The 16,984-nt window shown below is 44.7% G+C and overlaps 1 protein-coding gene across 2 annotated transcripts in view; it reads left to right on the top strand.

Moving 5' to 3' along the window:
• The window catches only part of ABTB3 (ankyrin repeat and BTB domain containing 3), a gene marked incomplete at its 5' end in the record, with an annotated part of 295,926 nt that overhangs the window by 156,827 nt on the left and 122,115 nt on the right, over positions 1–16,984 (top strand). For both annotated transcript variants that reach the window (XM_080811273.1, XM_080811272.1), the window contains one exon: positions 16,469–16,618. In XM_080811273.1, the coding sequence (XP_080667399.1) occupies positions 16,469–16,618 (150 nt within the window). The remainder of the gene's footprint in view (positions 1–16,468; positions 16,619–16,984) is intronic.

Here is a 16,984-nt window from a genome sequence, read left to right as displayed (position 1 = left end):
CACCATGGCTTCCCCATCTTTCCTACCAAGAGTCTGGCACATAACAGACACTCAGAAAGTATTTGTACTGACTTGGGGCTGGGGCTGGACCTAGTGGTATCTTAGCCCTCCCAGCTTTCAAGGTCCATGATTTCTTGACTCACCGTTCTAAACAACAAAACACAAATTTTCCAAAATGGGTATTCGCATCTGTCAAGAAACTCCTTCTAGGCAGAAAGTGTCTCATTTTTCTATGTGGCACAAATCTTTGTCCTAAAAGGCATTTTTAAAGAAGATTTTATTTAGAGAGACAGAGAGCACGCTCGTGCGCTAGCAGGGGGAGAGGCAGAAGGAGAGGGAGAGAGAGAATATCAAGCAGACTCCCCGCTGAATATGGAGCCCAATGTGGGGCTCAGTCTCACAACCCATGGGATTGTGACCTGAGCCAAAAATCAAGAGTCCGATGCTTAACCAAATGAGCCACCCAGGCACCCCCTAGAAGGCATTTTGATTACACACATATGCACACACACACACATACACACTAAATGAATGGATGAACAACTATAAATGTGTGTATATGTACATATGTACACATATATGTATATACATGCAGAGGGTGAAAGAGTATGTGTGTGTGTGCACACATGCACACATGCCTTAGTCTACCCTTCGATAATTATAATGCCAATTGCAAAGGGGTGTTGTAAGGATTAAAATAATTAATACATGTATAATGCTTAGAATAATGCCTGGCTGGTAGCAAGGGCCACAAAATCTTAACTGTTGTTTTTCATCAGCATTATTATTATCTTGACACAACATTCAGTCGGTGTGGAAGTTCCACCAGGCACCCTGCTGTGGGAAGAAGGATCCTAGCATGTGGGGAAATCTGGGGCAACTTGTTGAAGGAGGTCTCATTTGAGCTCTGCCTTTAAGTCAGGTAGAATCGCTCCCTGTAAAAAGCCAAGGGAAAGGCGTTCTAGATGGGAGGAACCTCGTGAGCGGAGGCATGGAGGTGGGGATCCAGAGCAAGGGAAATGAGTCCCTCTGTCACTTTAGAAGCCCTATGACGTTTGGTTGGACAGCTAGGTAGGGTAAAGTTCATAGAGGTGTTTAAATGCCCTTCTAAGAAGTTACCATTTACCCTCCAGGCAGCAGGGAGCCACTGAAAGTTGTTCAAATGGAGAAAGTTGTCATGAGCTCGAAGACTTTGCTTTAAGCAAAAGAACACTTCGGCAATACTGTGGTTTGCGATGCCCCAGAGGGCCACAATATAAACACACAATGTATCCATAGTATTTAAAATTCCGTGGGATTTAAAAATAACATATATTGACAGGAAATCTAAGGCATAGTAAGGTCCCCAGATCAGGAGAGGGAGTTTGAAAAGGTAGATTGTGACTCTCGGTTCCCAAGAGAAGGGGTGTGACACGCACACAAGAAAGCACCAGGACAGGTCAGGAGGCAGAGGGAAAGGGGGAGTGTGGGCAAACGAGTCTTTCTTGTGGTTTGCACTGGAAGGAGCTGGTGAGGCAGGTTGAGCAGATTTAGAATTGACTGGTTTGAATCATTTCAGTGGGCTCCGGGGCATAGGGGACTGTCCCTGGTTGTTTGGTACCTGGCCCTGGGGGTGATGAGGGTAGGAGGATAGTGACCTGGCGCTTGAGAGCCTGATTAATAAGAAGTGTGGGCTCTGGATTGGTGGGTTCCTATCTGGAAAGCACCTTCACTGGCAAGTTGTTTGCTTTCAGGAACTGGCTAGCCCAGGGAGGGACAGACCCTCCAGATTAAGCGAGGCCCCAGACCTCAGAGCATCAGGATACAAAAAGTAAAGGATGTGGTGAATATGGTAGAAGTTGGGGGTAGGGAGGGAAGAAAATGTGCAAAAAGACTTACTGAGTCAAGACTTAATAATAAGGGAGAGACCATAATAAATAGAGGTGAGAAGTTACATCTGGACTACATCTGGACTACTTGAGTTAAATCTGAGCTGCTTCATATATTCTTCCTGGATAGACCTCCCATCGCTCCAGAAGCATCTTCACCCAGATGTATAGCTGCACGGGGCCCCTCTTCGCCAGCACGAACTGTGTGCTCCCTTCCCCAGGGGCCCGTGGCCTCCTTGAAAGTGCAGTACCTTTTAACAGCGACAACAAAGGAGAATTTAGAGTCCTCTGGCGGTTTATTTTGCTCAGTAATCAGCTGCTGAATTTGGCCTAATGGGATTCTAATGTTTTTAAAAGCCAATTTAGTAATCTTTGTATTTTGGATGGATTGTGAAAGCCTTGTTAGTTATTTATATCCAAGTACACATGCATGGCTGCAAATGGCTGATTTATGCTTTTATGTGCCATTAACATCCACACTATGTTAACAGCAGCAGTTAGCCAGATCTCAAAATGTTGGCTTAACCTCCTCTATGCCTGTAAACACACACACACACACACACACACACACTCACACACACGCCTCTGTCATCCCATGTGGTCAGCCATAGGGTATTTCAACTTATTAAACGTCCTACTGAATAGTTCCTCACTATAACATATCAAATAAGTGATATGTCTGTAGTCGCCAGGCTGTTTAATTAAAGATAATCAGTCTTGGAAGACTTGGGATACAATTAAATATACTTAGCACTAAAGCTTGGTTGAACATGATTTAATCTTTTTTGGGTGATTCAGGATCCTACAGGCCTTGGGGGCCTTTGTGATGAATATAAATGATCCTCACGCTCTTACTTTGCGGAAGCTCCCTCGGAAAGAGATTTCTAGTTGAAAGCCTGCCAAGTACATGGGCTTCCACCGTAGAAGGTACCCTCACAATTACCTGGAATTGCTTTCTAGACATCCCGGGGATAACAAATCTGTGAATATTTGTCCTTGGCCTAGGATGCTCCAACAGCTGGTGTGAAATTCATTTTTCAGCCCCCTTTTACTTCTCTAGCAGGGAGGAATCCTCAGTAGGGTGCTAATATATCATTAACACCTTTCTTTAAAATTTATCTTTTTTTTTAATTAATGTTTCTTTCCCATCAAGAGCTACCCAGGATTCATTCATTAGTTCAACATGTGTTTATCTAGCTAGTTTCAGTGAGACACAGTAGAATCAGGGAGTTGGCCAGAGGGGGTATTAGCTAGATTTTTTTCAAGGCACATAATGTATATTCAAACAATGAATCCAGAGTTTTCATAATCTGGCATAGACCTCCATGCAACCCCGACTGCTCATCATCTTCCTTCCCCTTCTAGTGTGACCATCTTCATTAGTTCCATACTTAGATACTGAAGGCAGAGTTAAAATGGGAAAGAAACAGTTAAAATAGCATCGACATGACTTTCAAAAACAAAAGGCAAAAACAGGACTGCAAGGAGAAATAGACGAATCCCCTATTATAGATGGAGATCTTCACACCCCTCTATCAGTAGTGAACAGATCCAGCAGTAAGGACACAGCTGAACTCAACAGCATCATCCATTAACTGGACAAAATGGACATCTATGAACTACTTCATCCAACAACAATAGAATACACATTCTTCTCAAGCTCACATAGAACAGTCGTCAAGTGGGACCACATTCTAGGCCATGAAACACACCTTAAGAAATTTAAAAGAATAAAAATCACACACAATGTCTTCTTAGACCACAATGGAATTAACTAGAAATCAGTAATAGAAAACTGGAAAGTCCCAAATACTTGAGGATTAAATAGCATACTTCTAAATAACATGTGGGTCAAAGAAGAAATCTCAAGAGAAATTTTTAAAATATTTTTAAGCACATGAAAATGAAATATAACTTATCAAAATTTGTGGGATGCAAAGAAAGCAGTGCTTAAAGGAAAATTTATTATAGTGAATGCATGTGTTAGAAAAGAAGGATTTAAGGTCAATAATCTAAGCTTTTGCATTAGGAAACTAGGAAAAAAAAAAGAGCAAATTAATCCAAAGTAAGGAAAAGAAAAGACACAATAAGAATCAGAGCTGACGTTCTCTGTCTACTGTGATCTGTCTCTGTCAAATAAATAAAAAATGTTAAAAAAAATTGTTTAAAAAAAAAAAAAAAGGGGCGCCTGGGTGGCTCAGTGGGTTAAGCCGCTGCCTTCGGCTCAGGTCATGATCTCAGGGTCCTGGGATCGAGTCCCGCGTCGGACTCTCTGCTCAGCGGGGAGCCTGCTTCCCTCTCTCCCTCTCTCTCTGCCTGCCTCTCTGTCTACTGTGATCTGTCTCTGTCAAATAAATAAAAAATGTTAAAAAAAATTGTTTAAAAAAAAAAAGAATCAGAGCTGACGTAAATGAAATTAAAAACAGGAAATCAATAGAAAAATCAATGAAACCAAACACTGGTTCTTTGAAAAAGATCAATAAAATTGATAAGCCTCTGGCCAGATTAAGGGTTAACTAAGAAAAAAAGAAATTACGAATACTAGCAATGAAAGAGGGGACATCACTACAGATTCCAAGGACATTAAAAGAATAATACTATGAATAACTCTTTGCCCACAAATTTGATAACCTAGGTGAAATGAATCAATACCTTGAAAGACCCAGCCTACCAAAATTCACACAAGAATAAGTAGATAATCTGAATATGTCTATATCTATTAAGGAAAATGAATCAACAATAGCCTTCCAGAACAGAAAACACTGATGAATTGTACCAAAGATTTAGGGAATAAATCATACCAATTCTCTACAGTCTTTCTCAGAAAAACAGAAACAGAGGGAATACTTCCTAACTCATTCTGCAAGTCTAGCCTTACCTTAATACCAAAACCAGACATAGATATTGCAAGAAAACTATAGACAAGTATCTATCACGAACATAAATTCTTAAAAAATCCTCAAAAAATACTAGCAAATCAAATCCAGTAATGTATAAAAAGAGTCATACACCATGGCCAGGTGGGATTTATCCCAGGTATGCAAGGCTGGTACAACATTCAAAAATCAATTAATGTAATCCATCACATCAACAAACTAGAGAAGAAAAATCACAGAACCATATCAATAGATACAGAAAATCATTTGACAAAACCCAGCACTTATTCATAGTAAAAAACTCTTAGTAAACTAGGAAAGAGGGGAATTTGTTCAACTTCATAAAGAATCTACAAAAACTCCACAACTACATCACACTTAATGGTGAAAGGCTCAAATCTGTCTTACTAAGATCAGGAAAAAGGCAAGGATGTGCCCTCTCATCATTGATTTTCAGCATTGTCCTAGAGATTCTAGCTAATACAATAAGACAAGAGAAGGAAATAAAAGGTATATAGATTGGGAAGGAAGAAATACAACTCTTTGTTCATAGAGGACATGATCATCTATGTAGAAGTCCAGAAGAACTGACCAAAACTCTTGGAAGTATTAGGCAATAATGACAAGGTTCCAAAATGTAAGGTTAATATGGAATTGATCTCCTTAGTATTTACCCAAAGGAATTGAAAATGTGTGTCCACATAAAACCCGCAGCTTTATTTATAATTTCCAAAACCTAGGAGCAACCAAGATTTCTTCCACTAATTGAATGAATACATAAACAAGCATATATGGACAGTGGGGTATTATTCAGCACTAAAAAGAAGTGAATATCAAGCTATGAAAAGATGTGGATGAACTAAGTAAAAGAAACCAGTCTGAAAAAGCTAAATACTGTATTATTCTGGAAAAGGCAAAACTGGAGTCAGTTAAAAGATCAGTGATGGGCAAGGATTTGGAGGAGGGAGGGATGAATCGGAGGAGCACAGAGACATTTTATGGCAGTGAAATTACTTTATATGACATCATAATGGTAGATACCTGTCATTATGCATTTGTCCAAACTCATAGAATGTACAACACCAAGGGCGAACTATAAGGTACACTGTGGGCTTTGAATGATAATGATGTGTCAATGTAGGTGCGTCAATTATGTGAATGTACTACTCTGGTGAGAGATGTTGATAATGGGGGAAGCTCTGCATGAGTGGACATAGGGGATGTGTGGGAAATCTCTGTATCTTACATTCAATCTTGCTGTGAACTTAAAGCTGCTCTGAAAAATAAAGTCGGTCGGGGAGCAGTAAGAAAGGAGAAGAAAGAAGAAAGAAATAGAAATGAATCAGGACCACCTGTACCTAAATTTAAAACCTACCACTCCACACCCAGAATTCAAAGAGAGAAAGATGACACGTTTGCCTGTGTTGAAGGAAAACAATTCTACTTGGAAAAATCCTGTAAAAATATTCAACAGCAGATGACAAACTAGGAAAACACGTGTGCATGACACCTGTCAGGCAAGGGGCTAATTTCCTTAATGTAGAAAGAACTCATACAAATCAGTGAGAATTTGATATTTCTACCAAAAACCAGGCAAAGGTATGCAAAAGCACTTCCCAAACAAAGGGAAACAGATGCTAGTGATTGTGATGAAACTATCATAATTACTTGAGATCAAATTAAATTAGATACAGCTTGTCAGCGGGCATATCGGTTAGGGTATGGTGTACACACATGTACTTTTTCTTCATGGCACTTCACACATTGCACTTGTATATTTATTTGTGTGATTACTTGATAGATGTTTGTCGCCCCAGCCAGACTCTGAGCTCCATAAGGGTAGGACTTGTGTGTTGTTTTGCTCACACCACCTTTGTGTTTTCTGCAAATTGCACATTCTTTTTTTTTTTAAAGATTTTATTTATTTATTTGACAGAGAGAGATCACAAGTAGGCAGAGAGGCAGGCAGAGAGAGGGGGAAGCATGCTCCCTGCTGAGCAGAGAGCCCAATGCGGGGCTCAATCCCAGGACCCTGAGATCATGACCTGAGCCGAAGGCAGAGGCTTAACCCACTGAGCCACCCAGGCGCCCCCAAATTGCACATTCTTTAGACCCAGTAAATATTTGTTGAGTGAATGAATAAGTCAGTAAATGAGAATGCATAGAAAATTCTGGAACCTCACGCAACCAACAGAGAAGAGTGGTGATAATGGGAGAGTAGGACTAGTTGCAGGAGAGGAAAGGAGATTGCTTTCAGGTTACCACTCTATACCCTTCTAACTTTTGAAGTTTTTGAAATGGGCATGTGTGGTTTTATAATTAATGATTTGAAAGTAGCTCACATTTTTTGAATGAATGTCAAAGATGGGAGTGGGTGGCGAAGAGGGGACAGAGGATACATGGAGGTGAATTTTCAGCTCACTACATTATCTCAACATGTTGATAAGTAAGCAAAGGGTCCGTCTGGGCTGGATACTGTCAGGACAGTGCCAAGGCGGCAGGAGATCCAGCCAGATGCCCTGCTCAGCCACACCAAGGGGCTGGTTAAGATCTTGAGTCTTAGACAGAAATGGAGAAGGATAAAGTGGGTGCCGAGAGTTCAGGAAAGCCAGAGGTCAAATTTGAGTCCTCCATTGAGCCAGAAAAGATCCTCAGGCAACATTCTGAATCCAGGAGATGTCAGCGGCGAAGAATGATGTGGGGAAATGTGTTGATCTGGGTCTGCTGGCAGCCTGAGCAGAGTGCTGTCCTCTGCCTCTGTCCTATCTCCCACTGACTGTGGGTGTCGTTGGGTATTGGATGGTTATTCTGGCCAGAACACCAACAATGAGTCTTGACCTCATGGAGGCAAGAAATGAGGCATCAGAATTACCTCCCGGGGACTCAACTGCCCCTCTCCTTGTGATGTACAAGCCCCTGAGCAAAGCCCTCAAGGCCATCCATGATCCAGTCTCCACCCACCACCCTCATCACACCCTCACTGTGATTCTTTTCAGTTCAGCTCCCCAGCTCATTAGAGTCCCTACAATGCACCAGGAGTTTTCCTGCCCTTACAGCTTTGCTGCTTTCTCTGGTTTGCCCTTCTCTCCTTCAGCCCCAGTCCAGTTCACCTAGCGACCATCAGCTCATCTTTCAATACTGATCCTGGGTCAGCTCACCAATGAAACCTTTCCTGACACACCGTCTGGGTGGATGTAGCAAGTATGGGCTCCTCTTATAGCACCTGTGACATTCATGAGCAGGTGGACTTACCCCCATTAGATTATGAATTTCTTAAGGACAAGATCTGTGTCTTACTTTTCATTATGATCCCAATCTGGAAAATTATATGGGGTGGGTGGATGGGTGGATGGATGGATGGAAGGATGGGTAGAGAGATGAATAGAAATTAAGCTCCACATTTTGTTTCCTGCTGTATCTCCATTGCTTAGCACAATGTGTAACACATAGTAGATACTCAAAAAAACCCTGCTTAATTAATTACCCTTTAATTAATTAAATGATGATCCATTATGTAAACAGAAGTTTGGGTGGGTGGATAAATGGGTGGTTGGATGGATAGATTGATGGACGTATTTGCATTATAAGTATTCAAGAGGAAGATACATGTCTGCCTTGATGTAAGGCAGGAGAGTCTCAGTGTCCAAACACTGCCTCATTATTTGACTCTGGCCTGTTGCCGTGTGTTAATTGAAAAGTCAGAGACCAGTTTTTAACTCAAAACATTCGAACACACATCTTCCCTGTCAGTCCCACCCAGAACTGAGTTTTATCACCACCACATGACACTATGCCCACGAGTATCACTGCTATATAGTGAGCAAGGGAGATGTAGTTCAGAGAAACTCCCAAGAAGCCAGGTTGCTCTGGGGTCAAGATGATCTCTAAAATCTGACCAACCTCTGACATTTCCACCAGTATCCAAGACCTAGCTGGAGGTCCAAAATGCCCCTTAGGAGGAGTCCCGGACCAAAGCAGATACTAAAAGCCCTGCAGGGACCCAGGCGCTTGTCATTATGGAGATAAGGACACTGGAAACATGAGTCTCTTTCTCTTCTAGGCCCCTATGCAGTGGATGTAGCTCAGAACTCTATGGGGGAAGTTCAAGGATAATGCAATAAAGGGAGAACTCTGGGAGAGGAGGGAGGGCAAAGGAGGCATCCAACCATCTTGTAAGCATATTTAATAGTGCTCTCTAGTGACAGGGAAGAGGAGATGGGGGGGAGGAGCGTAAGCCACCATGGGGCTGACATGATGAGACTTTGCATCATGGGAGGTCAGGAGAGACAGCAAGAAAGCCTGCCCAGCATCTCCACTGGGGTGTCCAGCAGCTGTCTCAAGTTGAACAGGACCAAAACTGAACTCTTGATCTTTTCCACAGACCTGCCCCTGCCATGGTGTTCCCCATTTTGGCAAATGGCAAATCCATCCTTTCAGTCCTATAGACCAGATAACCCTGAAGCTTCTCTCAGCGCCGCTCTTGTTCTTACACCCTACGCCGAATTGGTGACTCCGTTGGCTTTACCTTCACACTGAATGAAGATTCACTTGCGTACCACCTCCACTGTTAACGCCCGTGGTTCTGCCCTGGCCATTCCCTACAGCCTCTTCCGACCCACGAGCTGGAGTGACCCTCCAAAAAGCTCAGGGCACATCTCTTCTCTACTCAGAAACTCCAGTGGCTCCCATCTCACTCTGAGTAAAAGACAAAGTCTAGAGTTGCCCATGGGTCTCCCCGCAAACTGCCCTCACCCCTTCTCCTGCCTGATTGCCTCTTCCTACCTCACCATCTCTTTTCCTTCCTCCAGTAAGACAGGCCCACCCCTCTTGGGACCTTTCCCCTTACGATCCCTACCGCTGGCCCGCTCTTCCCCTGAGACACTGGCCGGGCTCACATGCTCACCTCCTTGACATCTCTCTTAGAATGCCCCCTTCTCTGTGTGACCTGCTCCCAGACCCAGCTTCCCCTACCCTCCTTTCCTGCTCTGCCCTTCTCCACGGCGCTTGCCACCCAACCAGCTACATATTCCATGTACATGTTTGGAACAAACATAGCAAGACGGCAAGGACTTTCTCTTCCTTCTAGTACCTAGAAGCATGCCTAGCACCTAGGGCATGCTCAAATAATACTCACTGAATGAGTGGACCCATCAGAGTGTTTTCCTTTTGTTTCTTCACCAACCCGTAACAGTCAATTTTCTCATTTACTCTATTAGTGTTAAAGCTGCCCCATCGTCCCCCTGTCTTGGTGCCCCGTGGCACGTACAGTGCCTTAGTAACAGTGTGGCTGCCTCTGTGTCCTGCTGGCGAGGCTCACATGCCCAAACTCAGATTCTTATTACCTCTCTTATTCCTGAGCTGGCTGCTGGGAAAGCTGGCCGCACCTGGCTCATATGGGGAGGGCAGCCTACCGTGCCCCCTTTGGTCACCTCTTCTGTAAGCCTACCCTATTCCCAGGATAGCTGGGAGCTAGCTCAGCATGCAGTAGGCACAGCTGCTCCAGTAAGACCCAGTCTTCTTATTGTCTCAGGATCTCCCTCTCTGGACTGGGAGCTTCCTAAGAACAGGGGCTGCCACCTTTTTGAGTCTTGAGACCTCAAAAGTGACCTTTGTATTGGGCCTTGAAGGATGAACTTGAACTTGCTTTGCTGGGCACTGAGCAAAAAAAAGGGAGTTGACAAGATCTAGAGACAGTGAGGGTCAGGAAGAAATGCAGATGGCTGGTGCAGACCACACCTTCTAGAATTTTGGCTGTGAAAGGGAAGAGAGAGAAGCACAGTAGCTGGAAGGTAAAGGTTTAGTTTTTAAGTCCAGACCCTTTATGGTCCAGTGCCCTCTACGGTCCCTGCCTCCCAGTCCTGCTGCTCCTCCGTCCTTCGACACCCTCTGTTCCCGTCTTGCTCCCTCTTGGCTGCAGAGCTCCAGCCACTCTTAGATGCAGTGCCTCTGGGCCTTTGTTCTTCCTGGAATGTCCCAGTAATAATAATAATAATAAGCTATTATAGTGAGTTATTTATTGAGCTATTTTAGGGGCCAAGCTTCCCTGAAGCCCCCGGGCCAACTTGGGCTCACCCCCCTGTGCTCCCTAGTGGAACCCCATGCACACCTCGGTCCTCCTGTGTCTCCTATAGGATTTCAGTTGGTGGTGGGTCTGTCTCCCCTGACGACCAGGAAGGGGCCTTTGGGGGCACAAATGTGTCCTGGTGTCTTTGTGGGGCTCTGTGTGTGGTTGATCCATAAATATCTTCGCGTTCTTTCAAGGTCAACATGCTCATTCCTCGTATGTACTCCAGGCTCCATAGATGGGCCCATTATTGAACCCATTTCTGAAAATTCTCCATCTCTGTGTTTTCTACCTCTTATTTCTTTGGCTGATTTGGCTTCAGAAGTCCTAAGAACTTTCCCTTTGAATATAACTTGTGATGAAGGAAAAATGAACCATGGTCTGGGTTTATCCTAATTGGAGTATGGTATGCCTCTCACAGACGAATGGCTTGGCCAAGCCAGCCCTGAATTTGTTTCCCACTGCCAAGTATCTTAAGCAAGAAGAGGTTTCCAAGCCAGTTGTGCAAATATTTTTAAAAATCTGTTAACTCCCTATCTTGCTCCTTAAGGCATTTAACTGTAAATGAAAGCCTTCTGGCATCATGTGATTGAATTCCTAAATCTTTAGCTTGAAAGAACTTCACTCGGATTATTAGCAAACATTTATTGACGGCCTTTTCTGTGCCAGGCTGTCCATATATATTATGCCATGTGGCTTCCCCACCACGCTAGGAGGTAGATAGTGTCAGACTTCTTACAGAGGCTCAGAAGAGCCAAGTCACAAGCCCTGTGCCACACAGCTGGGGTACAACAGCACCGAAATCTGAACCCAGCCAGATCTCTCTGGTGCGCATTCGAGGGTAGTTCTGCTAAATGCCAGCTGCTTCCTTCCCGTCTCTTAAAGCCAGTACTGGTGCCAGGACCCTCTACTTTAAATTCTGGGGATAACCGAGCAATGAACAGGGACTAGCTTGGCAGGCGAGGCTTGGGGAATTTGTTCTCTCCTCTTACAGCCAGACAGGCAAGGCAGAAACCCAAGCCCATGTCCTGGGTGCCAAGACAAGAAGACAAGCAGCATCCCCTTGTCCTCCTCCATCACTATCATCACCACCATCAGTGAGGGGAGAACAGCTAAAGGCTGGTGGCTGTCTTATTGGGGTTTCTCTTGGTGGGTAAATAGCACCCAGATCCAATAAGAGAATGGAGACACAGAGGAGAGCTCAGAGGAGAAAAGGGGTGGCTGAACATTCTATTTTCCAGGGGGGCTGTCCAATGCGTACGGGAAGGAGACATAGACGGGGACAGAAGGGCAACCCAGATCTTCCCCACCCGAGACAGAATGCCCATGTGGTTGGCCCAGAGGAGCAGTTCTCATATTTTATATTCTAAGCAACCTAACCAAAAGGTTGTCTGTCTCCAGTCCCACAAGATTTCAGAAAGATGATCCTCAAGACTGTTTGAATCCAGACATTAAATAAACATAACTGCACATTTGTGGCAACAGGGTAGTTAGCAGATGCTTACTCTATAGGCCAGAAGCTTTAAGTATCCGTATTATCTTGTGTAATCACCACAATAAACCAATGAAGGAGATATTTTAACCCCTCTTTGCAGACCTGGAGGCTGGGGATCTGGAAAGTTCTTTGTCCAGGTTGCGTGGCGGCTGCCGGGGGATTAGGGTCCATGGTTCCGCCAAGCCCATGCCGCCCCACCTACGGCGAGCACCAGAGATGAGAGGCCTGGCAGTATGGACACCCAAAGGCATTAATTCATCATCTTGTAGGACCCAGAGACCCATTTGAGAACGCGAATCAACTTCCCCCTTAGACAAATGCACAAGCCACTCCAAAGTAGGAGAATTTCAGGGAGACCATGACCCCTTCACACTCATGGTTGATGATGGCTTATGGTCACCTGCTCCTCAGGGAGATTATTCCCTCTAGGTGCAAAGAAGTCATATGTGAACCTTGGTTCTCCCCATCTTTGAACTTGAGTCTTAATCACTAGGCTGTGGCTGCCCTTGGCTCTAGTAATGGAAATTGATGAGTCGTCCAGAGCTCAGGCCTGTGTCTGACACTAAAAGCTGATGCTGAAACCTCCTTATTGACCTAGTTGATATTTATGCAAAAAAAAAAAACCCCAAAACTCCAGTTTATGTGTATATCCCATACAGAGTCCTCAAAAAGAAAAAAAAGAAAGAAAACCCTGATATATAATCTTTGCATAATAGACCAATTATAGATTTTCCAAATCTCAGTAATCAAGCTTTCAAAGCCTCTTTGAATAAATACACTTTCATTTAAATTCCATAACCTTCTAAAAGAAGGAGGAACAGTTCCAAGGGAAATTATTTATTCTTATGATAAAGCATAAAGCAGTCCAAAGCTGGGTTTATACACATTAGCTGATTTTCATCTCCATTAACATATGTTGAGCCACTATTATATGCCTAGCACATGCACAATACTTCAGTACACATGATTCCATTTCATTGCTCACGCCCAGCAAGCCCTTGTGGGAGACAAGGCCATTATTATAACCTTCAGTCATGGAAGAGGAAACTGAGGTCCAGAGAGGCCCCATGACCTGCCTCAGGTGAAACATGGATGGGCAATGGCAGATCCAGGACTGAAGCTCTGAGATCCAGACCAGCCCCCATGCTTGCCCCTCAACCATGTGTAAAGCAATGTTTCAGATGTCTGCTTGAGAATAGAACTTGCTGTATGTAATGCAAATACCAAGAAAGCAAGCCTGTTCATATGTGTAAGGATCATACGCACGATGAATTAGAAAACTTTTGTCCTCCACCACATGCAGGGCTCACTTGTGGGTCCCCTTTGCCGTGAAGCTCCCTGACCACCACCCGCTTCTCCCAGCAGAGGACCTCATACCCTGGAACCTGAGGCTACTTGTCACACTGGGTCATGATCATCTGGTGCCATCTGCAGTGAGCCCTCCACGGGTAGTAAATTTCTGAATAAGAGTCAGGGACATCGGGGAACTCTGGGGAGGGATTGGACCAACATTCGTTGCCATGGCAACAGCTTCTCAACTTGGCCTTGGACCAACTGTCTCTCAGCAGGTGAGCAAGCAGGAGGAATCAAGGATGACTCAGGGTGTCCCTGCTTAGGGTGAAAGGGAGGGTGACTCATCTATTGAGGCAAAGGAGGCAGGCAGAAGACCTGCCTGGGATGTTGGGTATTTCTGTGAAGGTCTTGTCTTCCCTGCCAGGCTGAGGGTTTCTGAAATGCAGGGATCACCTCTCAGTCATCTTTCCTCCCCTGCAGAGCCTCTCACAGCACAAGGTACTGTCCAGTGAATGGTGAACCTGTGTTGTCCAATTAATGCCAAGTTGTATACCAGCGTCAACCACACTGTTCTTCAAACTACTTGTCGTGACCCATGAGTGGGTCATGAAATCACTTTAGGTGCTGCACACCAGCATTTTTATTAATGAGACAGAAGAAACGAGAAAAGGAAAAAGAATGACAGTGCATCATACATCGTCAGGATCAGTATTATTTTACGGGAAACTTTTTTTCATGGAAAACATGAAAAGTGTGCAGTGGAGGTGGTGGAGTGTGTGTGTGTGTGTGTGTGTACACTGGGCTGTGATATAAAATACATTTTTATTCTGACTCGCAAAGTGTTTGAAAAATAGTAGAGAACAATTTTAGAAAGACACTTATTTGGCCAGTTTCCTGCTTGTAGGAATGTGAGACTCTAATGGTCATTCATTTGCCTTGTTTGTCTATGTATTCGGTGTTCATCTACAGTCATCTACGAGAGTTGCTTTGTCTGCTGGGTCATCTTATTCAGTGTGAAGAGAAAACATCCAGGAGCAAGTGACGGGCTCAGTGTGGCTGGAGTCACTAATTGGGCAACAGGGGCAGAAGAGCTGTGTGTGATCGGGGCCACCTCAAGCCTGCCCATCTTCAAAGCAGGAACCTTTGTTGAAATTTTGTGGTTCAAGCAGGGTGAGCAGTGGGCTTGAACTGCTGACATCTGCAATCTGTCTGTCTCCCCTCACCCTACCAGTTGGCTTAAGTCACTTGGTACCTCTGTATTGATATCGTCGTATTATTCCCATGGGTTTTTTGCTTTTGTGTGTGTGTGTGTGTGTGTGTTTGTCATTCACAGTCTTGTCTCCTCAGTTAGTTTAGGCATTACTCGAATATATCTTCTGCTGCTTTTGCATCTCCAAAATGCCTTGCAAGGTTGGGAACAGAGTAGGCACTCAATAAATGCTTCCGGTGTGTTGACAACTACTCATTGCTGGGGTCCCTTCTAAAACGTCCCTTCATTCCTCACATTCTCAAACTGTAGAGCACATACCATATGGCTTCATGGTTGTGTGTGGTAACAGTCTTCCCCTTCGCTTAGACTGTGAGCCCACTGAGGACGGGGAGTGAGTATATTCTTTTTTTTTTTTTAAAGACATATGTATTTATTCTAGAGAGAGAGTGCGTATGAGTAGGGGATGGCAAGAGGGAGAGAATCCCAAGGAGATGCCACTCCCAGTGCAGAGCCTGACATGGGGCTCAATCCCACAACCCTGAGATCATGACCTGAGCCAACACCAAGAGTCAGACGCTCCACTGACTGAGACACTCAGGTGCCCCAGGAGTGTGTGTGTTCTATCCATCACTGTATCCTCAGCCCCTAGCACAGCACAGTGCCCACCTGCTTGTTCATTGGGTCCTCAGTGATCTGTGTATCTGTCAGTCACCACCTAACAATGCTGACTACCAGGTAACCTCCACTATCTCAAAGGCAGACCAAATTGGTATTGGTTTTTGTGGAGTAGCTCTAAGCTACAGGTTGGTACTGGAGCTCTCCATGTGTCTCCTCACCATCCTTGAGCGAGCAGGCCAGCCAGGGAATATTCTTCTTGTGATGATGGCAGAATTACAAGAGAGCAAGTTCAGCTGTACAAACACTTTTCAGGCCTTCAGTTCTATCACAGGCGTTAGTCTTTTGGCCAAAGTAAGTCAATCAGTCAACCCCAAAGTCAAGGAGCAAGAAAGCAGGCTCTGCCTTAGGGAGGTTTGGGTGGTAGAGGGAAAAGTAAATATTTCTAAATAACCTCCCCAAGTAAGTTCTCAGGCTCTTGCTAAATGTTCATGGGATGGCAAGGAAGGGAAGAAATCATTAGATGCCAGAGGTTTCCCATAGATTTTCACCATAAAATCACAAAAGTCCACAGGGACTCTTCTACCACAGAGAAAGTCCAAGTTTTGTCTAACAAATAATAGCCCAACCACCCAGAGTTAAGTTTGTTGGGCAAATGAAGCAAGCCCTCGGGAGCGACAGCCAGCAAAGACTCTTCTTCTGCTCAGGGACAGTTGGGGGAGGCAGCTGGCTCCCGGAGGGAGAAGGGGACAGTGACCACTTGGTTCCAGAGGCATCTCTGACTGGATAGAAGCCAGGCTGGAGGAAAGGGTTCTAGTTTGTGTCCTTTGGCAACATGTGCATGCAGATGAACACCCACATGTCTGTTAAAATCAGCAGGTCAGGATCTTCAGGAGATCTTTTAAAATAGAGCCCTGGTTGCCATGTTGGCTTTGTGGTACCCATCCTGGTGTGGTTCAAGGTGGTGCAAGGTTTTGCGCCTCTCCGTTGGTTACCTGAAAAAATAACACTCTGTTTTCTTTCATTGTCTTTCCTCTCCCACTGCAGGAGTGCTGTGCCTGCCAGACAGCCTGAACCTTCACAGGGACCCACAGCGGTCAAACAAGCCAGGCGACCTTCCCATGTTCAGCCAGTCGGAGTTGAGGACCATCGAGCAGTCCTTGCTGGCCACCCGCGTGGGCAGTATCGCAGAACTGAGTAAGTGGACACTGGTTCTCTGGCCCTCTCTGTGCCCAAGGTGCCCCTCCCCTCAGGACAGGGCTTCGTCACCAGCCAGGTGACAGCTTTTATTGAGCACCTGCTGTGTGCACAGAACACTGCCATGGTAACCACACGGAAGGCAAGGGTTCTGGAGTCAGGCAGGTCTGATAACATTTCCTGCCACTGTCACTGTTGTAGGTCAAGTTCTTAACATTTTCTGAGCCTCAGTTCCCTTTTCTATAAAACAGAGAAAATAATAGTACCTGACTTAAAATATGGTTTTGCTGATTCAGTGAGCTAATGCCCATAAAGAAGCTTTGCCATGGTAACTGACACACAGTAAATGCTCTATAGGTGGTGGCT

Source organism: Martes martes (genome assembly GCF_963455335.1).
Source record: "Martes martes genome assembly, chromosome: 8".
NCBI classification, from domain to species: Eukaryota; Metazoa; Chordata; class Mammalia; order Carnivora; family Mustelidae; genus Martes; species Martes martes.
Note: the sequence above shows the minus strand (reverse complement) of the source record. Positions and strands in the feature narration are given on the sequence as shown.